The sequence below is a fragment of the Macrotis lagotis genome, chromosome X (assembly GCF_037893015.1).
Source record: "Macrotis lagotis isolate mMagLag1 chromosome X, bilby.v1.9.chrom.fasta, whole genome shotgun sequence".
NCBI lineage: Eukaryota > Metazoa > Chordata > Mammalia > Peramelemorphia > Peramelidae > Macrotis > Macrotis lagotis.
The window spans coordinates 208,759,790-208,785,759 of NC_133666.1; the positions used below are offsets into that span (position 1 = coordinate 208,759,790).

Here is a 25,970-nt window from a genome sequence, read left to right on the forward strand (position 1 = left end):
ATTTATTTCACTTAGATTGTCAGATTTATTGGCATATAATTGAACAAAATGATTCCCAAGGATTGCTTTAATTTTTCTCTTTAGTCATGGTAAAATCATCCTTTTCATTTTTGATTCAGAATATTTGGTTTCTTTCTTTTTTTAAAAACCAAATTAACCAATGGTTTATATATTTTATTGTCATTTTTTTCATAAAACCAACTCCTAGTTATAGTTATTAGCTCAAAAAGATTTTTAATTTGGTGCTTAATTGGAGATTTTAAATTTTTTCTAGTTCCTTTTTCATTATATGTCCAATTAATTGACCTGCTCTTTCTCTATTTTATTAAAAGAAATTTTCCCATCAGTATGCCTTTGGCTATATCTCAAAAATTTTGGGATATTGTCTCATTCTCTTTAATGAAACTATTTGATTGTTTCTATGATATGTTCTCTGACCCACTTATCCTTTAGAGTTAGATTATTTAGTTTTCCAAGTAATTTTTGATTTATCTTTCCATTGTCTTTTATTGAATACAATTCTTATGACATTATGATCTAGAAAGGACACTTTTAATATTTCTGCTTTTCTATATTTGATTTTTGAGGCTTCTATGTCCTAATACATAGTTCTATGTAGTCCTGAGAAAAGGTATATTATTCTTTTCCCATTCTATTTTCTCCAGAGGTTCATCATATCTGACTTTAAAAAAAATTCTATTCATCTTCTTAATTTCTTTATTGTTTATCTTTGTGTTTAGATTTATCTAGTTTTGAAAGGAGAAAGTTGAGGTTTCTCATAGTATAATTTTCCTATTTCTCCTTGTAACTCACTTAACTTCTCCTTTAAGAATTTGGATGCTAGGGGTGGCTAGGTGGTGCAGTGGATAAAGCACTGGCCCTGGAGTCAGGAGTACCTGGGTTCATATCTGGTCTCAGACACTAATAATTACCTAGCTGTGTGGCCTTGGGCAAGCCACTTAACCCCATTTGCCTTGCAAAAAACCTAAAAAAAAAAAAGAAAAAAAAAGAAGAATTTGGATGCTGTACTACTCAGTGCATATATGTTTAATATTGATATTTTTATTTTTATATTGAGATTGTGACTTGCCCAAAGTCATTGCTAGGTAATTATTAAGTGTGGCTGGATTTGGACTCAGGTTCTCCTATCTCCAGGGCTGGTGCTCTGTCCACTGAGCCACTTAGCTACCTTTTACCCAGTTTTTTTCTCATAGCAATGGGGTTAAGTGACTTGCCCAAGGTCACACAGCTAGGTAATTTTTAAGTGTCTGAGACTGTATTTGAACTCAAGTCCCCCTGATTTAAGGGCTGTTGCTCTATCCACTGTGCCAAAATATTGATATTACTTCATTGTCTTTGATACTTTTTAGCAAGATGTTTTCTTTCTTATCTCTTTTTAATCAGCTCTATTTTTGATTCTGCTGTGTTTGAAATCATGATTGCTACCTCTGCTTTTTTTTTACTTCACCCGAAGCATTATAGCTTATGTTCCAGCCTCTTACCTTTATTCTGATTGTATCTCTCCACTTCAAGTGTGTTTCTTCTAAATAGTATATTGTAAGATTCTGTTTTTTGATCCACTCTGCTATTTGCTTCCATTTTATATATATGAATTCATCCCATTCATAGTAACAGTTATAATTACCCCCTCCATCCTCCTTTTCCCCCGTTCATACTTTTCTTTCTTCTTTCACCCCTTTTCTCCTCACCAATGTTTTACTTCTGACCACTGCTTCCCTAATCTTCTGTCAGTCTCCCACCCCTTTCTTAACCCCTTGCCTTCCTATTTCCCTATAGGGTAAGATACATTTCTATATTCAACTGCTTATGTTTGTAATTCCCTTTTTGAGTCAATTCTGATGAGAATAAGATTCAAGTGATGTTCACCCTCTCCCTCCCATTTGCCCCTCCACTGCAATGGGTCTTTAATACCTCTTCGTGTGGGATAATTTACCTCATTTTATCCTTTCTTTCTTTTCTCAGGGTAATTTGTCTCACCTCTTAATTTTTATTTTGGATATCATACCTGAAAGTCATCTGATACCTGTACTCTCTGTCTATGAATACTTCTAATTTCTCTAATAGTGATAAAGTTTTTGAGAAGTACAAGTCTCATCTTCTTATGTAGGAATGCAAACAGTTTAACCCTGTTGAATCCCTTGTGGTTTCTCTTTCTCTTTTGCCTTTTTTATGCTTTTCTTGAAAATAATATTTTTTTTTGTTTAGCTGTGGTCTTTCATCAGGAAAGCTTGAAAGTCCTATATTTTTTGAATGCCCATTTCCCCCCCTGAAGTATTAGGCTCAGTTTTGCTGAATACTTGATTATTGGTTGTAAGTCGAATTCCTTTGCTTTTCAGACTATCATATTCCATACCTTTCACCCACTAACGTAGAGGCTGCAAAATCTGATGTAATCCTGATTGTTGCTCCATGATATTTGAATTGTTTCTTTATAGTTGCTTACAATATTTTCTCATTGACCTGAGAACTCTGGAATTTTCCTATAATGTGCTTGGGAGTTTTGGTTTTGGGATCTTTTTCAGGAGTGATTGGGAGATTCTTTCAATGTCTATATAACCTTTTGGTTCAAGGATATCTGGGCAGTTTTGTTTTGTTATTGGATAATTTCTGGAAGGATGATGCTCAGGACCTTTTTTTTTTTTTTGATTATGCCTTTCAGGTAGTCCAATAATTCTTCTATGATCTATTTCCAGGTCAGTTGTTTTTCCAGTAAGATATTTGATATTTTTTTATTCCTTTGATTTTGTTTTATCATTTCTCAATGTCTCATGGAGAAATTAGCTTCCAGTGGTCTGTCTAATTGTTAAGGAGTTACTTTCTTCAGTTAGCTTTTTTCCTTTTATCGCCTTTTCCATTTAGTAAGGCTATCTTTTAAGGAGTTGTTTTCTTCAGTAATGTACATGATATTTTATTTTTTTGTGCTTTTTATTGTTGTTGACTTTCTTCATGATATTCTTTCATCATTCATTACTTTTTCCAATGTTTCTTCTACTCTTCTTATTGATTTTTAAAATCTTTTTTTGAGCTCTTCCAGGAATTTTTTTTTGAGCCTGAGACAAATTGACTATTTCTTTGACACTTTGCATGCAGGTCTTTGACACTGTAATTCTCTTTTGAGTTTATGTCTTCATCTTCCCTGTTACTGTAATAACTTTCTTTGATCAGGTTCTTTTTCTGTTTTTTTTGTTCATCTTTTACAGACAATTTCATTACTTTTAAAATTGAACTCTGCTCCTGGAGTGGACGGGGCACTGTCTCAAGCTTCTTGTATTAGGGGTTGCAGGTCCTGGTAGCTTGCCTGGTATTTATAGGTACCATTAGGGGGCCTAGCCTTTTGCCTGGTGCTGTGCTAAGGCCACAGGAGTGCTGTGTCAGAGCCCATGGTGGGGCTGGGTCACTAACTAGTTGCTGTGCTAGGGTCTTCAGGGACCTGGCCTCCTTCCTGATGCTCTCTAGGGTCTTGGAAAGTGAAGCTGGGGAGGACACAACAGCCAGATTCCTGAATAAAATACTCTGATAGTCACATAAGAAGAATTTGCATAGTGTTATTGGGTTTACAAAGCATTTTACATGTGTTATCTCATTTTATATCATAACAGCCTTTTTACATAGGTACTAATATTAGCATCCTTTTACAGATAAGGAAGCTAAGGCACAGAGAGATTAAATAACTTTTCAAGGATCATCCAGCTAGTAAGTGTCTAAGGTAGGATGTAAACTCAGATCTTTCATCTTTTTATGTTTTCTTTTTATTCTGCATGTGCACTCTGAGGGAAAAGGAAGAGGAAAAACATCACAAGGAAGTTAGGTGAAATTGGTGACTTCCTTCTCCCTTTGCACAGCAGGATGGCTTTATAATTTGGCCCCCTCCTACCTTTCTTACAATTTTCTTCGCCTGCTCCCATAATTTCCAATTCAGCAACAGTACCTTCTTAATTTTCCTAAATGATTCATCATCTCCCAACTCTGGACATTTTCCCTAGCTGATGGAAATTATTGCTTGTCTGGAATACTCTCCCTCTCTTCAATTTTTATTCTTCCTGATTTCTCTCATTTCCTTCAAGTCCCCAAATGAAATCTTTCCTTTTTTAGGAAGATTTTTTTTCTATCCCTTTTAATTCTAGATCCTTTCTTCTGGTAATTATTTTCTCTATTTCTTGTGCATAGATTATGTAAACCCCTGTCCTAAAGCTCAATAGTATGAGACTTTCATTGGTTGGCAATGAAGGTTTTGGACAGGACAAATTTGGAGATAGATTCAAGTTTCAGTTCTCAGTCATTCATCCACTGGGGACTCTCAAAATAAAAGTCTTCTTTGAGGATAGTGTCAGCTTCTAACTTTAACAGAGAAAATGGAAAAGGTAAACTATTTTAGGTTACTGGAGGAAAAGAGTTTGGGAAGACATGAAAGGAATCCATAGTCTTCATCATGTCCCTTTTGCTTCTCTAGAATATTTGAGAAGTTTCCCATTGGATGAGATCATGGACTCCTTTTTGGTTGAACTAAGTGATCTTATTTCCAATGCGAGAGCTCCTTTACTCTATTGCCTGGTATTATTCCCCTGCATCTATCTTCTCTGATTTCTGTTTTGCTATGATTTCGATAAAAGGGTTTCTTTGCTATTCTCCAAGTGTGTTCATGTGGAACTGGTATTAGGCAGGGAAGGGAAAAAGCCTTGGATATAGAGCTTGATTATCTTCCCCACAAAACAACAGAGTGATGGAACCTTATAATAGTCCTTGGATTAACAATATTTCTATCCTGATACCCCTTCTCTCTCAGAGGAGTAGTGTTCTGACCTCCAGTCCCAACTTCTTGTTTCCTCTCCTGGCAGGTATGAAAGTCTCCTTTGGAGTAGAGTGTGGGGAGAAGACCTGCCTTCCTTTGGGCCACACAAAAGGACGTTAACCCTGCCCAAGTGGAGCCTTACCACACATGATCCACTCACCACTTCTAAGGCCGTACTTGTTTGTCTATATTTGTTTGCTTGTTTTCTCCCTCATCAGACTGTGAGCTTCTTGAAAGCAGAGACATTCTTTTGCCTCTCTTTGCCAGAACTTAATAGGGTGTCTGGCACACAGTGGATACTTAAGAAAAGTTCATTGACTATTCAGCCCTTTGAGCTGTTGATCATTTTTTTTGTTCTTAAGTCATAACAACTTAGTTATAGCCCTTATAATCACTGTTCATTACTGATATAGTCTCAGTTTGTATAAAGTAGAATTAATGATACTAAATTCACTTACATGACTACATGTAAATATATACTATGGGATTTATTGTGTTCTATGACCATAGACTTTTATCACCAACCATGTTTTGTTTGTAAATCTCTGCCCTTGGTTAGGAAAAAATACACTTCCACTAAAAAAGCAAGTTGAAATGCACTCTTCCTGAAAAGAGATAAATTGATTCAGGTCTATGAATGAACAATACATTATTTACCAGGTATGGCAATGTTGATTATTGTTTCACCAAAAGGTGAAACTGGGGAATGGGAATAGGGTGGTGGCATAGCAGGAAAATGGTTGACTTGCAACATGGTCCAGTCTTGTCCTAGCTAGATATGATGAACTTTCATCTCTCAGAAAATCACTCCACTAGGGCAGGAGATAGAAGTCTGGATAAGATGCATCATGTAGCCATTAATGCCTTGCCATTACAGAATTGTAATTTCTTCAGTTTTGGATACAATTTACTTGTAAATTCATCTGGAAAATTCTCTACCTTATCTCATATTCCTTTATATTTAGTTTGTTTTATTTGATATAAAACTGAATTGTTTAGAATTCATGACTTGACATTTTTGCATTTTTCTATCCTTTTAAATTCTCTGTGTATCATAGGGATGGGTCTTTTGGGTCTTAGTGATTTTTATCTTTTTTTATTTTGGTGGTTTTGTTTTTCCTCTCTTTTTAGCTAAAGGGTTTATTATTTTTCCTAATCTTTTCATGGACTAGCCTGTAATTTTATAGTTTTTGATTTCTTCTCTAAATTTCAAATTTCCTTTTTTTACATGTTTTGGTCTCGTGCCGATTTTTTTTCTCAATTTTAAAAACTGCACATTTAATTCAGCAATCCTCTTTTTCTATTTTGTTAGAACATATTCTCAAAGATATTTTTTCCTCCAGACTGCTTTAGCTGCATGAGATATTTTTGTATTTTGTCTTGCTTTTCTTCTTTACAGTCTAACTTATACACAATAATAAATAGCAATCAGGGAATGCTGAACTTGGCACTGTCTTTAGCCTCCCAAGAAGCCTCCTTCAATACTTACTGAGCTTATCACTCACAATGGGAACCTTATCCCTGTCCTATAGAGAGAAGTATCAGTGCTAAGATCTGGAGGTGTCCAGAGCCTGGGATCTCTGCATTCCAATAATCCCACCTCACAAAGAATGTGAGCCATGAATATATCCAATCTTATCCCAATATTATATTAGAATATTAGAGCTAATGCCTACTGCAAGCATTTAATTTAGGTTTGGTTTAGGGACAAAATGAGACACTCCAAAGTCATGGAACAGTAGACAAAAAAGGTTAACTTCACCCTAATACAGCCAGGATATACAATAAGGATAGGGTAGCACTTAATTTTCACTTTTGTTAGTCTTGGTCTCATCAGGATAGGATATGGTGACTTCTGCGCTCTGGCAACGAACAATCAGAGAATCCCAATAGGTTAGATATTTGATGACCCTTGGTGATCAGGAATCTGTGTCTGGCCAATTGGGTCCTGGGGCATTGCTTTTTCTTCTTTTAGGAAAAACCAATCCCTCTAACAGGCAGAAAAGTGGAGATGTGGACCTAAACTGTGCTGTGTGGTTGGTAGGTCTTTATTTGGAGCCTTTCTAGCCAGGGTAGGACCTGATAAGAGCTTGTGCAATGTTTCATCTTTGTAAAAACTGAAATTCACTTTACTTGCCCTAAGATATCAAAGTACAACTTTTGTAGAGGTTTAGATCTTTCTAGAATCCATCTCCTTGTAGACTTTTTGTGTCATGTTACACAAAACTGCCACCAATTTGACTCTTAACCTTTGAAAGATGTATATGAACTACATATAGGGCAGTTAGTAGCACAGTGGATAGAGCACTGATCTTGAAGTCTGAAGGATGTGAGTTTGAATCCAACCTCAGACACTTGACTCCTACTAGCTGCGTGACCTTGGGCAAGTCACTTAACCTTGACTTAACCCAGGGAAATTTCCTGGGTTAATTTTCCAGTTATCCTGATTCATATTTGGCCACTGGACCCAGGTGACTCTGGAGGAGAAAGTGAGACTGGTGACGTAGTACAGCATCCCTTTAACTCAAATCCAATTCATATGCCAATTCATATGGCATCACCTCCCTGATGTGATCTTCTTCGAAAATGAAGGAGAAAAATTATCATTATGAACTACACATTCCTGTGGCAATGCTTATGATACATTCACTGTTTGGATACTTGTTTCCCATTCCCACCCAATACTTTTATCTTGACTATTTGGTTTTAGGTAATTTTAAATTTTTCTACCATATGTTTCTTAGCTTCTATTTGTAGAAATTTAATCTCTCAATCCTCATATTTATTAGTAGACTTGTAATATATCAGTCTTTTCCTCAAGGTTCAGTTCTTTGGAATAGTGAATTTATCAGTAAGATGAAAATATTAGTTAATTAGATTACCACCCATTCTCATTACAACAAATTAGCCTTTGTGTTGAAGGTAGAAATAGATGAATAAATTGCTTTTGTCCCTGGTTCCCCTTCTATTTCACTTTCCCTTCATATTGAGATAATATATATATATATATATATATATACATATATATATATATATGTATGTCCATGGTTTTTTGGTATGCTTCCCAATTTTGCAGAGGGGGGATTTTTTATATGAAAACAAACTTTTCTCAACTAAGATAATAAATTTCATACAACCAAAAAATTTCCCTGGATTAGGAGAGGTATTCATTTATGTATGGTCACTGAAGTTTCTTTAGTAATAATGTTATATCTTTGTGTTCCCCTAAGATATGCCATTTTTAATGTTTTTGATCTGGAAAGACAATATTAGATCTGAGTACTAACAACAAAGAATAGTTATGAAAGTCATTTTATCCAGGTTTGTGTTTGTTTTACATTCATTGCCTTTGTGCCAGACATCAAAGAAAAGACCAAAGGAAGACCACTGGCAGACTCATAGAATCATAATTCTATAACAGGCACTCTACTCAATACAAGAACATTATCCTCTCTGCATTTTATTATTGGATATAATTAAGAAAAGATATCATGAGAGTGAATTGATTGCTAAAGTGAATTTTGACTTATCTTAAAAGTACTTTATTTTAGAAATATGAACAAAAATGTTTCCAACTTTATTTCAGATCTAGAGAAAATAATTATGGCATGTTATAGTTAAAAAAATCTATGAAAATGAAAGTACCTTTTGTATTGATTCTCCTTTCTATTAAGCAAATGCTCTTTAAAAGCAACAAAGATAATCCATGATCAGTGAATAAAAGTGAATAAAATTCTAAAATTTCATTTAAGAAAATATTATTTAATGAATTTAGAGTTAATGTGGGGAACCCTTATCATGCTAGTTTTTCTATGGAATTGAGAACAAATTGAATAGTCAAACAGTTTTTGACTCCTATGACATTGTTGCTATGATAGAAATGAAGTTAGACTTTAACTTGCAAATGAATTAGAAACCCTTAATTTTACAAATGGAAAAATGGCTGTGTCAGTGACCTTATTTTGCATACTGTTGGAAAGAATACTGCACCAAGGAATTTAATTTCTTTTCCCAATAACCTGAAATATTGGAAATTAGTGTTATTGGTACATAACTGTTCTCACCGATCATTTGCTCTTGAAGATAATGCAAAAATATCATATTCCAAAGTTATATTGGATTGATAAAGCAAATGTGCAGAAATTAACCTCTTTATTATATTATATACTGTAGTAGTAAAGTTCGAAGTGCATGAATAAAAAGTTAGTGGAATTACAGGAGGAACAATCTAAGTAGCAATAAATAGGTGCATTCCCTGTGCATCTGAAAGAAAAGAAAAGAGTTTTCACTCATTTTGGCCTAAAACATTGTGTTCAGGTTCCCGGAATTCTGACATCAGAACCCAGATAACACTGATTAGAACCATAGGGCTTTACAATAAAAGCTAAAATATTGACCATATGATGGCAAAAAGTCTTTTATTTTGTGGTTGGTTAACTTATTCTCTTTTAGCTACTCTCTGTTGAAGTTGGTGGTGTCGTGGAGGAGGACCTTCTTCTTCGGGTCAAGGACCGTGACCGCTCTGCACTGGGGGCAGCATTCTTATTGAAGTTTTGCATCTGAGTTTCCATGAACTGTTTTTGATGGTTTTGGATTGTTTCACTTAGTTGATTAGGGAGGGCTTGAATGTTACCAATCAAAACCTCTAACTTATTTTCCAGGGAAACAACCCTCTTGTCAAGATCTTCACTTCTTTCATTTAGGTCAGAAAGCATGTCATACATGATGGATTGTGTCTGAAAAGGAAGAGTATGATATATACATAAGTAATTTGAAGATAGGGTATAACCCCAGAAGTGCTTGAATATTAAATAATCAGAAGTAGTACAGACCCCCCCCCCCAACCCATTTCTGGAAAGATGTCCACTGAGGAGTAGGCTCTCTGTCTTTGTCTCTCTTTTTCTCAACTCTTGTTTATTTGCTTGTTTGTTCCCTCAGTCATTCATCCCTCAGGTAGAAGGGATAGAGTACTAGACCTGGAGTCAGGAATACCAGAGTTCAAATCCAATATCAGACCAAGTTTGTAACCCCGGACAAGCCCACCACTAAAATGACTCATCTTGACCCTGTGAAAGACATTACAATTTCCTCATCTGTAAAAAGAGGATAAAATGAGATATTTTAAAAGAACTTTACAAACCTGACAGTGAGACATAAATGCTAGCAGCTATTATTAATTAATTCAAGAAACATTTATGGAACATAATTTCAAATATTAGACTCAGGGATACAAGGAAAAAATAATTAAATATCTGACATTCTAAAACAAATACCAATGAGTATGACTTTTGGATATTAATAATGAACTCTAATGAAAAAAATGAAAGAATAAAAAGAGTGATTAGATGCTTCTTAATGCCTTTGAAATAGTATTAGAAAAGAGTACTTCTTCATCTCACCTCTGATCTCTGCTACTTGTTTGACCTATAATAAATCACTCTGTTTCTCTAAATAACAACTATTGTTTCATTTTCATGGGGATCTCTCTCCCTTCTCTTCCATCTTCCTCCTGATCCTGTAATCCCTTAATATATTCCCATCATGCTTCCAGTCTTTATAATAATGAGAAGATAGTCCTTCTCATCATGGCCAGCTCCTCTCCATTTACCCCTTTTTCACATCCTCTCCCATTTCTCTAATCATCTGCTTCCTTTAGACACTTCTTTATAAACACAGATATAAAATCAAAGTAAAACAAATTGAACTTCTAGTAAATAAGGCTTTAGAAAACCTCACAATGTTTAAAGTAACTTCCTATTTTTTCCTCCTCCTGAAATACCCATCACCAGATATCATTAGATGCGAGATATAGATGTAATAGTCTAATATACTAAATCCTATTTTTGATATTTCAGTGTGATGATTATAGACAGCATAGTTCTGCCAAAGATTGAATTACTATGGGCATTCAAGTGATATCTAAATTCTGTCTGAATGGCCCTTGACTTGAAATTCAGACTAGATGACTATGAGAATAGTCCTGGCTTTTGCAAGGGAATGTGTTGACTCACCTTTACTAGGTCCACCAATGTATTTGCTTGGTCATTCAGTTTCCTCTGTTCCATTTTTACGCTTCTTAATCTATGAGGTAAAATTTAAAGTCAGATAGTTTTCTCCTTTTTTCTTTCATTTATCTTTTTCCTCCCCAAAAGCATGCACAAAATTAATAAGAGCAAATTACTGCATGAATAATGCCTTGAATATTTGGGGTAAAGTCAAAAACTGGTCATGTATCTGGTATAATGAAAAGCATGCTTTTTTAACACCACAAAAAAAGAAGAGCAAGAAATGTGATGTCCTCAGGACTATTGTCCACCATGTAGTTTGAGTTGTATTTGAAAAGGGGTAATAAGGATTAATTCATATGAGAGAAAGCCACAACATTCCTTGAAGCTTCAGTATCATGACAGATAGACATAGGAAGAAAAATATAATGTAATTGAGATTTCATCAATGTGGTAGTTATTCAACACCTTGGTAGTTATTCAACACCTTCCTATGCCTATATGAGCAGATACAATAATTAGCCCTGTTTAGTCTGAAATGAATTGGGGTGTTTGGGCTGATGAAAAGACAGTGATAAGTGAGATTCTTATTAATTTAAACACAGCTTTTATTCAACCAGCAGCATATTAAATCTCTAAATGTTTTATATAATTCTTTCACTTTTTTTACTTCACTTGAATTTTACTTCAAACCACTTAATGTAAATTTGAGAGAACTATCTTATTTTCAAATTCATATATACACAAACCATAAGATTTTTAAAAATTGATGCTTTGAGCAAAATATTGTTTTTAATAATGCAATATCTCTCAATTTTGTTTTTTGAATGCCTTGAAGTAAAGATTAATTTTCAAACAATGGGTTAAGAAACTGACTTACATTGTACAGTATTTATTGGAAAGCAATTAACTTGGGACAACTCTCTAACACCATCTTTCTTGGTATTTCAAAGAAGCAAGTCCTAATATAAATTATTACATATCCTCCAGAACTGTGCTCTAAAAGATGAACAGATCAAACAGAACTACTCCTGGAATTAAAAATTGCTTTTTTAAAAAAATCAACATCAATTTACTTATAATCCAGGAACTCAATAATCAAAAAAAGAGTAGTTTAAACTACTTAATTTGTTACATTCAGCTGGTTAAACAGTTACACAGGAAAATCCTTAACTTTTAGGGCCAGAGTGTATCACTGGGGAAATTTTTGCAAATCTCTAATTCTCTGAAACCACAGTATTTATTCTATGTCATCAATGCTGCCCCATTGTGGCAATATATTCTTTGAATAGTTAAAGCATATTTAAAGAACAATCTCTAGTAATTTTAGTTATTTATCTTATTTTGAAAGCATAAGAGATTTCTTTGTAAGTTTATTTGAAATCAACCCAATTTGGTTTGAAATGAAATTACATTATATGGTTATACCTTTCCATTTTGAAAGGCTAAAGATGGAATGTTATAAAGTAATCCTTAAAGGATTAAAAAGGGATTCTCCGCTTGAGTTCTGTGAACCTCTTAAAACGTATTTTGATACTCAAGTTCAGTAAAATTGGTTACTTTGTAATTCTACATATTTTATGTATTTAAAATATTATTTTGAGAAGTGGCCCTTAAGCTTCATCAGATTGTCAATGGGAAAAAAATGTTAAGAACCTCAGTCCTAAACAGAATTTTCCAAAGGATCATTTTCCCTCAAATGTGATAAATAGTTTTTATATACTAACTTTATGGATACTTTTTAAAAATACTAAATTGGTAAGTCTGTTATAGATAAACAAGATGCTAAGTAGAAAGAAAGTGCTAGACCAACAATGTAGAAACCTGATTATAGTTTTGCCTCTGCTACTAACTCTAAACAAAGAACATCCTTATTTATATAATAAAGAGCTGGGTTGCATATTTTCTAAAATATGCAAGATATTTTGAAATAAAAATAAAAGTATATGTAAAGTGCTTTCTAAAATATAAAAGCATTGTTGTTTGTTGTTATTATTATTACCTGGTATCATCATCATCACTACTATCATCACCACCACCACCATTACCATCATCATCATCATCATCATCTTAGCTCCCTTTTCAGCTATGAAGTTTTTAATAAAACAATTAGAAGATCCATATGGCTTTAAATATAACATTTTTGAAGTATGTTGAGAGGATGAATAATTATGCCCTTAAGATCAGGGAAAAATTATGGAAAGCATCAATGAAGTATTTTTACATCCCAAGAGATGATGCCTAGTTGATCTCTTAGACAAGAGAATATTATATATAAAACAGTATAATTTTGCCCATTATATTTTTTGTAGAGCTTGGAAAGGTTAAAATAAACCATATAATATATATACACACATATTTGCTTGAATTAAACTTTTCTTTTGCTTAGAATTATAACTTGTAAGTCCTCTTGACCTTGATCTTGACCTGGTTTTTATTCTGTCATCATAAAGATCTATAGGGAAATGGTCTTACTTGAGCTGCAGCTGCCAGAATAAAAGGTAACATGCAGGTTTGTGTGTTGTGAGTTTTCCCCCTCAAAGTAAAAAAAAAAAAAGCAGGGAAAGGGAGGAGAAGAGTAAAAGACATGTTGACTCCTTCCTTGTGAACTTCACTTATCACAGAAAAAAGACCATGAATTTGGATCACATTTCTATGGTAGCAATCATACTACTGAAATTCACAAATAAAGGATCTGCTGGTTGCATGCAGACGGTAGTAAATTCTGCAAATGTTGAGCAGAGCAGCTTATACAACTTACTTCCGAGCTCTATTTTCATTTTGTCGAAATAAAAAGACAAAACAAAAGAAAAGAAACTGTAAAATATATTGGAACAAAAGAACATAGAATGGTGTTCAGATGGACACAGGGGGCTCGATTCACCAGCTGGGAGGTCCTGCACTCATTCTGCAGGTTCATAAGGTTCATCAAAACTCTCTAGAATAACCCTGATGCAATATTTTTTATCCCATCAGTATTTCCACATTGTTACTACCCACCCCTGCAACCTCCCCTCCAGGCAGCAAATTCTGGTTATATACACAGTAATAGTGATCATTCAAGAAAAGCAGGTCTGAAAATGGAAAAGAATTATCCAATTTCATTCATAACAAAGAAATTTTAAAAAATAAGAGTATTTTGGATTGAAGGAGAGCTCTACTAGTATGTGATTTGATATAAAAGAAGAGATTTCAAACAATGTCACAGCAATTGTGTTTTAGTTTCTACATACTTTTTATTTCATTTTGGATTCTTCAGAAGTTTGCCTTCATGAGAGCCAGATAAACAAGACTTACAATTTTATGCATATTCATATGTACATATTAGAAATATAGATGGATCTATTCTAATATATATCTCCTGTTTTCTATGATTCACATTTTTCAATGGGCTTGCAAGTTGGATAATAAAATGATACATTTTAAAGCCAAAATCACCATTGGAAAGAATAAGATATATTGAATTTAAAAGCTCCATGACATAGATCTGTGAATCCAAAAGACCAAGTTGAAAAATTCTTCTAAAATTAAATGGCACAAATCAAGAGGTCAATTATGTGGTGGGAGAGGTATTAAGGGAGTTGAGGAACAGGAAAAAAGAGAGGGGGGCGTAGAAGAAAATAGATTAAGCAAAACCATCAGTTGCAAAAATTAGAAAATAAAGCTCTCCTGGAGAAAAACAGTAAAAATCAGGAGAACTCTATCAAACAAATTAATTTTCAATATTCATTCAATTATCAGTACCAAGAACAAAAACTCTCACTGTTTGACTCTATCAAAGACTTTGCCATAAGAATCGAGCCCTATGCGCTTTTAAAAAACGTCCTAAACTTCAACAAAATAAAATAAGATTATGCATTATAAGAATAAACTTATATGACAGCTACTTAAGTACACGATTGAACATGGCCTGAAAATACAACTTTCCTAAAAACAACATGCCCCAGATTTTCACAGTATTGATTAGCAAATGGGACTTGGAGTCTTTGAAAATTACTTAAGGTTCAAGTCAAATTGTTGGAAATTTATATTGCTATTGAAACAGCAGTGTGGATGATGTCTTGAAATAAGTAAAAGATCTTGAGGATGTTCCCTCAAGTCATTCTAGCACAAGTAATACCATAATACCCTTAAAATAGTCTTGCTATTTGTTATGTTTTAGGATTATGCTTTTCAAAATTTTTTATGTTATATATTTTGGTTTATATGAATTCATATCTGTACATGTATGTATAAAATATATCTATTGTAATAATATCCACTCATGATTGAAATTAATTTGCATTCCACTCTTCACACAATGCTAATACTTACCTTTGCATCTTCATATGCTCTAATCAGTCAGTCAACAAGCATTTTTAGAACCTACCATGGGCCAGGCACTGTGCTAAGTGCTGGGGATACAAAGAAAGGCAAAAACAAAAAACAAAAACAAAAACCCAGTCCCTATTCTCAAGGAGCTCACAGTTTCATTGGGGTGACAACATGCTGTGTGGAAATAGGTTATACAGTTTAGAGACTTGGATATATCTCTGATATTAGAAATAAGGGAGGTTTAGAAAGGCTTCTTGTGCAAAGTAGGATTTTATAAGGGACTTGAAGGAGGCTGGGGAAGCCAGGAGAGAATTACAGATCTGAATGATAGTTAATAAAAATACTCAAGTGGCTTATACTAGAAACAGCCAGAAGGCAAGTGTCAATGAATCCTAGAGTACGTGGGGATGATCTAACTATAAGAAGACAGGAAAGGTGGAGAGAGGGCAGATTATGAAGGCATATTTAAAGTCAAAGAGAGGATTTTATATTCGATCCTGTAAGTAAGAGGAGTCATTGGAATTTACTGAATGGGAGAGGATTGGACAGGGTCAAACTTGTGCTTTAACATAATTTGAAAACTTGAGTGGAGGATGATTAGAGTAGGGAGAGACTTGAGGAAGGGAAAATAATGAGCAAGCTATTGGAATTGTCTAGGTGTGAAATGATGGGGGACTAGACCAGAGTGGTGGTAGAGGAATGTGTCAGAGGAAAGAAGGCATACATGAGAGATGTTACAAAGGTAGAATCAAAAGGACTTGACAACAGCCTTTTGCCCACCCACATGGATGTACAATGCATATGAACATACTTTGTTCAATATGAGCACTGTTATGCACATATCCATAAGAACAAAAACATAGAACTTTCTGCTCTTCAAACATAAACTAACATATATGGTTAACAGGAAATAAAGAATTGGATAGATAAAAACACACACAAGATTGATGGGAAAGAGTAAGTAGTACGTTCACAAGAGGGTGAGAGAATTGTAAAGCTCCAACAAAATCTTAATGATACTGTGTTGGTTAAATAAATAAATTATTGAAAATAATCAGAAGAAACTTTCAGAAAGTTTGCTCTGTTTGACATAATATTTTAGATTTAAGGAGACACAGGGTCTGATATCTTGAATAGAACAAGAGAATTAGTGTCAAAAGATCTTTTTCTTCAATTAGTCTCTTGCTGGATAACACTAGAAAAGACACTTTGGTTCTTTGTGAAACAAATTATCCTGGAAGTTAGAAAATCCCATCTATTCCTACTTCTTGGTGATATAATGAGTAAAAAGAAATAAAATATCAACATCCCCAGGAAAAATAAACACAGTAATGATGTATCCAGCCTTGGGAAGAAAGTCCCTGATTCTTAAAAACCAATGCCTCCAATATATTAGAAAATATTTTATGTGTATTTCTTTCTTGAAATTCGATGTGTTATAAGAAAATATAATCATATATAATCATTCTCTTTAACATCAGCATAATTGCAAGAGATACCTAACTGAAAGAATTCAAAAATATAGAACTCTTTGAAGGTCATGTATTTAAAGTGAGTTCACAATATGGAAAGGAATTGAAAAACTCAATATGTTCATTCCCTAATATTCAGGTATTTGGTATTATGTTGATTATGTAAAATTCAGAAAATTTCTTAAAGATTTTTGCTTTTATTCAAATGTCTGATATCATGTAGAGCTAGTCTAAATCTCAAAGAGCAAATGACAAAGATTCATATGCTTTGTTAGGCAATAAAATCTCAATAACTATAGCAATAATTTGAAAGTATTCAACACATAAAATGAAAGCCTTAAGTTAAGTAACCATTATCATATCAAATTTTTATTCCTATCAATGAATGTTATTTATATATAATTTCTCAAAGAGGTAAGGAATTTACAAATTGGGGTTTAAAAATCTTCATATCTAAAAAAAAGCTTTTCCATTTAATGCCCTCTGGAAATAAACTTTTTCCCCCTAATATAAATCCACAGATATAACAGCAGAATGGGAGAAAAATTACTACTTACTGATGAATTGCTTGTAAGAATTTACGCTGATGTTTTCTTACTCTTGAATGATCTATTTTTTTTACCAGCTTTGTATTTTTGTAAATTAGCCATGTTTCCCTGAGTACATTGGCAGCTGCATTTTTCACCTATATAAAAAGAAAAAGATCAAGTTCATAAAATCAATACCTGAATCTTCTATTACTTTTCTAGGAGGACCTTGTTCACCAAAAATCATTGTGATGACTTAGGCTGCTAAACAGATCTACTATTGCAGGCAAAATAATGAACAGAAGCACAGAGAGGAATTTTGACCTATTCTTTCTCATGTACCTATGAAACATTAGAAAGACCTTTTAATTTTCTAGTAGGAAGACATACCACTAGAAGATCTTAGGGATCTGAACTAGAGGGGATACCAGAGATCATATGGTTTATGTGAGATCCCTTTACTTTATAGATGAAGTAACTTGGGCCCAGAGAAGTGAAGGTATTAAGTGGCAAACCTAGAATTCAAACCAAAGTGTCCTGACTTTACTTATATTAGCTGGAGTATCTGATACATAAAAAAGGATGTTTTCCACCATTTTTGTTGTTCCTTTGTAGGTGCTTTCCTCAAAATTTATTCTCAATTCTTTTTATTCTCTTTTACATTATTTATCAAGAAATTATTTCTACCTTGTACTGTGATTGTTTTCCTGTCATTTGTTTCCTTCAAAAAAAGCAAACTGCCAAAAATATAAGATTAGATTTATAAGGCAGTTGGACTGATTAATATTGGAGTCTGAAAATTTTCCTTGGATGGACAATGATAGTCTAAATCTACTTTCATTAGGGATGCCAAATCAATTTTTTGGATAAATCTTTAGAAATTTTGACTGAAAGTGAAAGTCTGCGACATTCATCTAATCCTCATACAGGTTAAACTTTTACTGTTTGACTATTTATGAATATCCAAATGTTTGACATGTTGCTTATGTAAATTAAGAAAATTGATTTAAGATCTCTTGTATCACATAGATCTTATGTAAATTAGGAATATTGATGGAAGATTACTGTTTTTATCCAGATGTCTTGTATCATATAGATCCAATTTTGGCATAGCTACTCAGGAGTTGTATAGCTGGACAAATCACATAATTTCTTTGAACTTCAGCTTTTTTTAACTTGTAAAATGAAGGGTGAACTTGTTGGTTTCTAATTTACTTCCAGTTGTAAATCCTTGAGTTTTTTTGCAAGGCAATGGAGTTAAGTGACTTGCCCAAGGCCACACAGCTAGGTAATTATTAAGTGTCTGAGACCAGATTTGAACTCAGGTACTCCTGACTCCAGGGCCAGTGCTGTATCCACTGCACCACCTAGCTGCCCCAATCCTTGGGTTTTTTTGAACTTATTAATCAATAGTGTTAGAAAAAGTTTATTAGTGTATTTAATGTGAAGAAAAACGAACTTTCCATATGGGAAGGAGAAGGGTAAGGCCATGATTTGAACATAGAAAACTGCCTTTTAAGGATGGCAGTGTGATATAGTAGAAAGATTAGACTAGGGGTGCTTACTGTCCTTTATACTTTTATTTATCATTCTAAAATCTAAATAACCAATCTTAAATAGAGTTCAGTATTCAAAAAGATATTAAAGATAGTGCCAGGTACTACACTAAGTGCCAGTGATATTTTTACAAAAAATCAAAAAATATCTACTTGAACTTTCCATTTAATGAGGGAGACAAGTGCATATACAAACATGTATATAATAAATAGAATGAATAAATATAGAATGAAAAATACAAATATATACAAAGAAGTTAAATACAAAGTTTGGAAGAAAGGAGGACAGTAGCAGGTGAAATGATAAGGAAAGCTTTATGCAGAAGATAGTGCTTAAGGCAGAGCTCAGGAGGGAATGAATTAGGACATGGGGTAAAGGATAGAGTGTGTGTGTGTGTGTGTGTGTGTGTAGAAAGGATGGCTAGTGCAAAGGCATAGGACTATAAGTAGGCTGTTTTGGTTAGACTGCAGTGTAGGACCAGATTGTATAATGTTTTAAAGGTTAAGTAGATGAATTTATATTTTATCCTAGAGAAGGAGTTCTTAACTTTTGGTGTGTGCAGTAGTCTGCCTATGGACCTCTTTACAGGATAGAACTTCAAAATGTATAAAATTAAAAAAAATTAAAAAATATAAAAAAATTATGTTGAAATACCATTATCAAAAATAGTATAAAAATTCATAGACTCTAGATTAAGAATCTTTGTCCTAGGGGCAACAAGAAGTCATTGACTTTGATTGATTAAGGTAGTCACATGGTCATATCTATGCTTAAGGAAAAGTACTATGGAAGTAGAGTATAGATAGGATGCACTTACAGAGTAGTGAGAGAATTGAGAATAATTTGTTAGAACCGATAAGAGACTGAATTAAAGTACTAGCTGTGTGAATAAAGTGAATAAATTAAATGCAAAAGAAGTAATAGGGGTAGAAACAACAAGATGACAACTGATTGGTTTTGGGGAAAAAGAGAGAATGATGTTTTAAGGATAATGCCAAGCATATGAACTGAGGAGACCATCAGGATGATGAGGCCTTCAAACTAAATAGGAAAGTTTGGATGAGTAATTTGGGGGTAAAGAAAATTTGTGATTTGAACATGTTGTATTTGTAATGACTTGGGACATCTGGCTCGAAATGTCTAATTTGCAATTCATAATATAAGTGAATCGTCTGCAAGGAGAGATATTAGCTAAACCCAAGTGAACTGATGAATTTGCCAAGAGAGTTTAGACAAATCAAAGAAGAAAGAATAGGACAGAACTTTGAGAATCACTGACAGGATTATGATATAGATAATGAACCTTCAAAGAAGATTGAGAAGGAGAGGTCAAATAAGAAGAAGAAGAAGAAGAAGAAGAAGAAGAAGAAGAAGAAGAAGAAGAAGGAGAAGGAGAAAGAGAAAGCATGGTTACAGAGAGGAGAGGTATTCAGGAGGTTGGGATGATCAGAAATGACAAATGTAGTAGATGGACTGAGAATAGATGAGGACTAAGAAAAGAATATCAGGTTTGACAAATAAGAGATCACTGGTAGCTTGGAGAGATCAGATTCATTTGAGTGATGAGGCTAGAAATCAACTAACCAAGTAAAAGGAAAATAATATAGGCATCTAGCGTAGACAGGTTTTTATTATATTATTTAGTCTTTAATTTTTTTTCAGGTTTTCTTTCATTGTAAAGGTAGCTCTTTTGCTTCTGCACACTTCACTCTGCATTAATTCATAGAAAACTTCCCAGATTTTTTCTGGGATTATCACATTAATCACTTCTTACACCACAATATAATTCTAATATATTTATATACAATTAATTGCTCAGCCATTCCCCAGTTGATGGACATCACTCTGCTTCCAGTTTTTGATAAAATAAGAAGTGCTGCTATGAAATATTTTGTACACAGGCATCCCATTCCCTCTTTGTTTTCTTTGTAGTAAAAGTCAAATATTAATATCATTAGGTCAAAGAATAAACACTGCATAGTGACTTTTAAAGTATAATCACAAATTACCCATTTTTTTCCTATTCTATTTTTTAGGATGAAAATATTTATTCTCCATTTACTTTTGAATCTTTTCTTCAAAAATCTTTATTGATTACAATTTTGTTATGCTGTGATCAGCAAAGGAAGTACTTCATATTTCTGCTCTTTCTATTTTTTAAAGTTTTATGATATAGTTAGTTTTGTTTTATTTTTTTGTTGTCATTCAGTTGTGCCCAACTTTTCATGATCTCATCCAAGTCCATCCACGTTCATATCTGTTATTTCCATGACACTATTTATCTAGCTCATCCTCTACCATTCCCTTCCTTTCAAATGAGTCTTGTTTTCTCATCATATGACTAAATTATTTAAGATTCATGCTTCAGTATGTTTTTTTTTTTGCAAGGCAATGGGGTTAAGTAGCTTGCCCAAGGCCACACAGCTAGGTTATTAAGTGTCTGAGGCCAGATTTGAACTCAGGTACTCCTGACTCCAGGGCCGGTGCTCTATCCACTGCACCACCTAGCCACCCCAACAGTATCTGAATTTACAGTGAATAATCTGAATTAATTTTATTTATTGACTGAATTGATCACTTTGATGTCCAAAGATCTCTCAAAAGTCTTCTCAGGGACTCTCCAAGCGACAATTCTAATGGTGCTCAGAGTTCCTTTAAGTTCAATTTTTAAAGCCATATGAAATCTACTGGAAAAATCATAGCTTTGACTATGTGGATCTCTGTGGCATGGTGATGTTCTTGCTTTATAGTATACTGTCCAGATTTGCCATAGTTTTACTTCTAAGAAAAAGTCTTCTAATTTTATGATTATAGTCACTATCTGCTTTGTTTTTTTTTTGAGCCCAAGAATATAAAATCTGATATTAAAAAGAGGGAAAAGATATGAATTATGTTTCATGCCAGCTTTTATACTCCCTACTCCGCTCTTTCACTCTCATCAAGAGCTTCTTAATTCCTCTTCAATTTCTGCCATCAGAATGGTATCATTATTTTCAATTTTTTAAAAAAAAATTCAATTTGGTAACTATCAGAAATCTATCGTAATCTAATTTTTTTGAGGTCCTTAATTTCTTTTTAATTTTAATTAGATCTGAAAGGGTATATTAATATCTCCAAATATTTTTGCTGCCTATTTCTCTCTTCAATTCAATTAAGCGATTCTTTAAGTATTTATACATTTCACTTCAATTAATTTATTCTTTAAGTATATGTGTGTGTGTGTGTGTGTATATATATATATATATATATATATATATATATATATATATATAGACTGATCTTATTCTCTCTGGCGCCTTTAAAGATAATAGTTTCACTGCTTAACTCTTTTAACAATGTCCATTTTTTTTTTGTTACTTTGCTTGAGCTCACCAATGCTATCCTATTTCTGTTATAGCCACTCAATTTTATAGTATGATTTTTTGTGTCAAGGGTTACTTATAAATGATATAGTATTAGATTCTATTCTCAAATCCATTTTGCTACCTTCTCATTTTATGGATGATTTCATTCTATTTATGTTCGCTGTTATAAAGTGCTAATTATGTATTTCCCTCCATCCTCTTAATACTTTTCCCTTTTTAAAGGGGGAATTAAGATTATGTAATCTGTTTGAGGCTCTTCTTTCTGCCAAGCTCTAACCCTGATCATTAGTTCTTATACCTTCTGTCTCTTTTTAATATACCCCTTTTAATGAACCACCCTCTGAAGATGAAGTTCCTTTAGCGATTTTTGGCCTCCTTTTGTTCCGCCTCCTTCTTTCTTCTGATTCCATCTGTTTCCTTGATTAGTTTTATGTAGTTCTACATTATGAACATGTTTTTTCCAATATTCTTTTGCCTGTTCCAGAGAAGATTGAGTTCAGGAGAATCTGCTCCTCCTACTCCTTCCTCAAACTTGTGTACTTTTCTTCTCACTCTCATTATGCAAATTAGAAACTTTCCCCTTCTTCCTTAATCATTCTCTAAGACATCCCATTTTCCTTCCTCTTTCCTCTCTTCAACAAACCCATATCTGAACCTTGTGGTCTTCAAGGACTTCTTCAATGTTTATCTTCCTCTAATTGCTCAAATTTTAGGTTTCTCTTTAACGTTTAGATTCATATTTCTCAATTTCTACTGAGTTCTGGTCTCATCTTCCTTAATGATTGAAAGCAGTCTACTCTATTAAACATCCATAATTCCCCTCACAGGGGAACTTAGTTTTCAAAGTGTTATCCTCCTTTTCAAGCCTTTATCTTTTTGTCTTTTAGAAAGCTTACATTTTAAGATTTCTTCCTTTATAAGATTTGCTACTAAGTCCTATGTGATCCTGTTCATGATAGGTTCTTTTGAGAACTAGGTGCAATGGATAGAGCACCAGCCCTGGTGCAGGAGGACCTGAGTTCTAATCTAACCTCAGACAATTAATAATTACCTAGCTGTGTGACCTTGGGTAAATCACTTAGCCCATATCCTTGCCAAAAAAATGAGCAAAACCGCTTTCTTTTTGGTTCCTTGTAATAATTTTGATTTGAATAGGCAAGATTTTAGTGATTACATCCTTGACTGTTTTCAGTTTGGAATTCATAGGCTTTGAAAGGAAGATTCTTTCTATTTTTACTTTATCTCTAGTTTTAAGAGAAAATTCTCTCGTGATTTTTTGAAATATAGTGTTTAGATTTTTCCTTGGTCAGAGTTTTCAGGGGCTCCACAAATTCTTATGTAATGATTATTGTCCATTATATAAAGACACACCTTAGGATGCAGAATCTTTAGGGCAGTAAAGATGTGGATGCCTGCAACACCAATGGAAATTCTAGTTCTCAGTTTGGGAAGAGTGGAAGCTAATCAGTGATTAGGAATGGAAGATAGGGTTTCTCTCAACAGAGAATAGATTTTGTTCCATGCATTAAGAAAAGGTTTTGAGTAGAAGACCTCTTGCTCTCCTTCCTGATGGCTTTTATGGGAGCAGAATTGTTTCGAATCTCTTGGTGGGAGAAAGGCAACAGTTTTGCTTGCCTTCTCTTCCTGTTCAGTGTGCATTTGCCTTTGGGATAGCACCTTTGTTCCCTGTGTGTTTCTTCTTTTCTGCTCTTAATTGACTTCTTGTCCTGAGAGAATAACCCCAGGCAACCAGTGATACTGAGAAAGCATCAAGGCATGCACTCAAGCAACTGGTGAAAATAGATCCTTCAAAATCATCTGAGTTCTCTCAAACAACCCAATTACTGAAGTCAATGGTAGCTTCAACCTAGACTGGTAAGGAGACCATGCACCAGGGCTGGAAAGCAATGAATTTGACCAATCTAAAAGAGAAGTTAGCAGGGGTGGCTAGGTGGCATAGTGGATAAAGCACGGGCTTTGGAGTCAGGAGTACCTGGGTTCAAATCTGGTCTCAAACACTTAATTACCTAGCTGTGTGGCCTTGGGCAAGCCACTTAACCCCATTTGCCTTGCGGAAAAAAAACAAAAACAAAAAAACAAAACCTAAAAGAGGAGTTGGGGCAGGTAGGCTGAGCAGTGGATAGAGCACCAGCCCTGGAGTCAGGAGTACTTGAGTTCAAATGTGACCTCAGACAATAATTACCTAGCTGTGTGGCCTTGGGCAAGCCACTTTAACCCCATTGCCTTGCAAAAACTAAACAACTAAAAATAAAAAAAAAAAAGAGGAGTTAGACCAACCAAACAAGGGAATTGACTTGTCCAGTGACAAGGCCATATGCAGAAGTAAACTTGGTGGTGATTCTGGAAAGGGAGAAAATGGCTTAAAGGATCAAGAAACCTATTCCTTACCCCTCTATTTGGGGGATAGATGTTCTGCAACAACCATTTTATATTTGAATTTATTCTCTATAGAGACTAAATTTTTTTTGGGGGGGATGGGTGGGTGGGTGGATGGAAACTGAGGGAGGAAAAAGAATGATTTGTATTCTTGTCCTTGCTGAATCTTTTCAGTAAATAACCTTTTGTAAAATCTATTTTTTTGCTAATTGATTAAATGGTATTTGGGAACCTACCTATTAAGTACTTCACCTAGGATACATATTAGGACTTTACCTTCAGTTTGGGACTCTTCTAAAGAAAAATTGTAAATTTGTTTTTAGGATTTTGCAAGGCAATGGGGTTAAGTGGCTTGCCCAAGGCAACCCAGCTAGATATTTATTAAGTGTCTGAGGCTGGATTTGAACTCAGGTACTCTTGACTTCAGGGCTGGTGCTCTATCCACTGCACCACCTAGTCACCCCCTCTCTTTTCTTTTAAATTCCAATTGTACAATAATTTGTTTTCATATTTGTTTCCTTATAAATCAGAACAGTTTCTATTTGATAACTTTTTGTTTGAATCTTTATGTACTTATCTGTTGTATCACTGTATTATTTGGTCAAGTTCACTCAGTGCCTAATAGTTTTCTTAAAATATTGATGCTTAATGTGTGTGTGTGTGTGTGTGTGTGTGTGTGTGTGTGTGTGTGTGTGTTCATGAGTGATTGATCACTTTGGAAGTCTGATAAAATCTGTGGACCCCTTCAGAAAATAATATTTTAAATGCATAAAATAAAATTAAATACAAAAAATAATCCTAAAGAAAAAGAGGAGGAGGAAGAAAGCAAACTGACTGATTAAACTTTAAAAATATCCGAGAAAAGTGAAAGACAAAGATAGAGAAATACCAAAGACAGAATACCAAGGAGAAATAAAGTTTTCTTAAATGACCAATAAAAAGAAATGGAAGTAAAACAATAGAGCAGGAAAGTCAAGATATCTCTTCAGGATAACTGGAGATATCAAGGAAATATTTCTTGCAAAAATGATGAAAGACAAAACTGGTAGGTACTTAACAGAAGCAAAAGAGATTAAGAAGAAGTGGCAAGAATACACAGAACTATAGAAGAAAGAACTTAACATCATTGCTAATCATAGTGGTGTGGTTACTGACCTAGAACCAGAAATTAGGATACTGGAAATGAGGGAATTTTAGTGAGCTATTTACAGTCATAAAAGATGATGTTGTTAGGATGATAATGATATTTGTCCATTGTTCTCAAAGAAGATCATATCATCAGAGATGTGATGCCTTAACTTGCATATGAATTGGATTTGAGTGAGAGGGTGTTGTGCTAAGTCACCAGCCTCACTGGTGCCATCTGGATCCAATGGCCAGATATGAATCAGGTCAATTAGAGATGACTCTGGATGTGAGGCAATCAGGATTAAGTGACTTGTCCAAGGTCACACAGTTAGTAAATGTCAAGTGTCTGAGGTCAGATTTAAACTCAGTGGTTCTCTATCCATTCTAGCCCTTAG

General features: G+C 34.0%; 1 protein-coding gene across 2 annotated transcripts in view; it reads right to left on the bottom strand.

Moving 5' to 3' along the window:
* Positions 1-8,482: 8,482 nt before the first annotated feature.
* Positions 8,483-25,970, bottom strand: part of KCNN2 (potassium calcium-activated channel subfamily N member 2) — a 187,324-nt gene continuing 169,836 nt past the window's right edge. Inside the window, exons 4-6 of one of the 2 annotated variants that reach the window (XM_074207696.1) lie at positions 17,159-17,286; positions 10,822-10,891; positions 8,483-9,546 (exon numbers count right to left, since the gene is read on the bottom strand). In XM_074207696.1, the coding sequence (XP_074063797.1) occupies positions 9,259-9,546; positions 10,822-10,891; positions 17,159-17,286 (486 nt within the window). In that variant the 3' untranslated portion in view covers positions 8,483-9,258. The remainder of the gene's footprint in view (positions 9,547-10,821; positions 10,892-17,158; positions 17,287-25,970) is intronic. The other variant, XM_074207695.1, reaches the window with a different exon arrangement.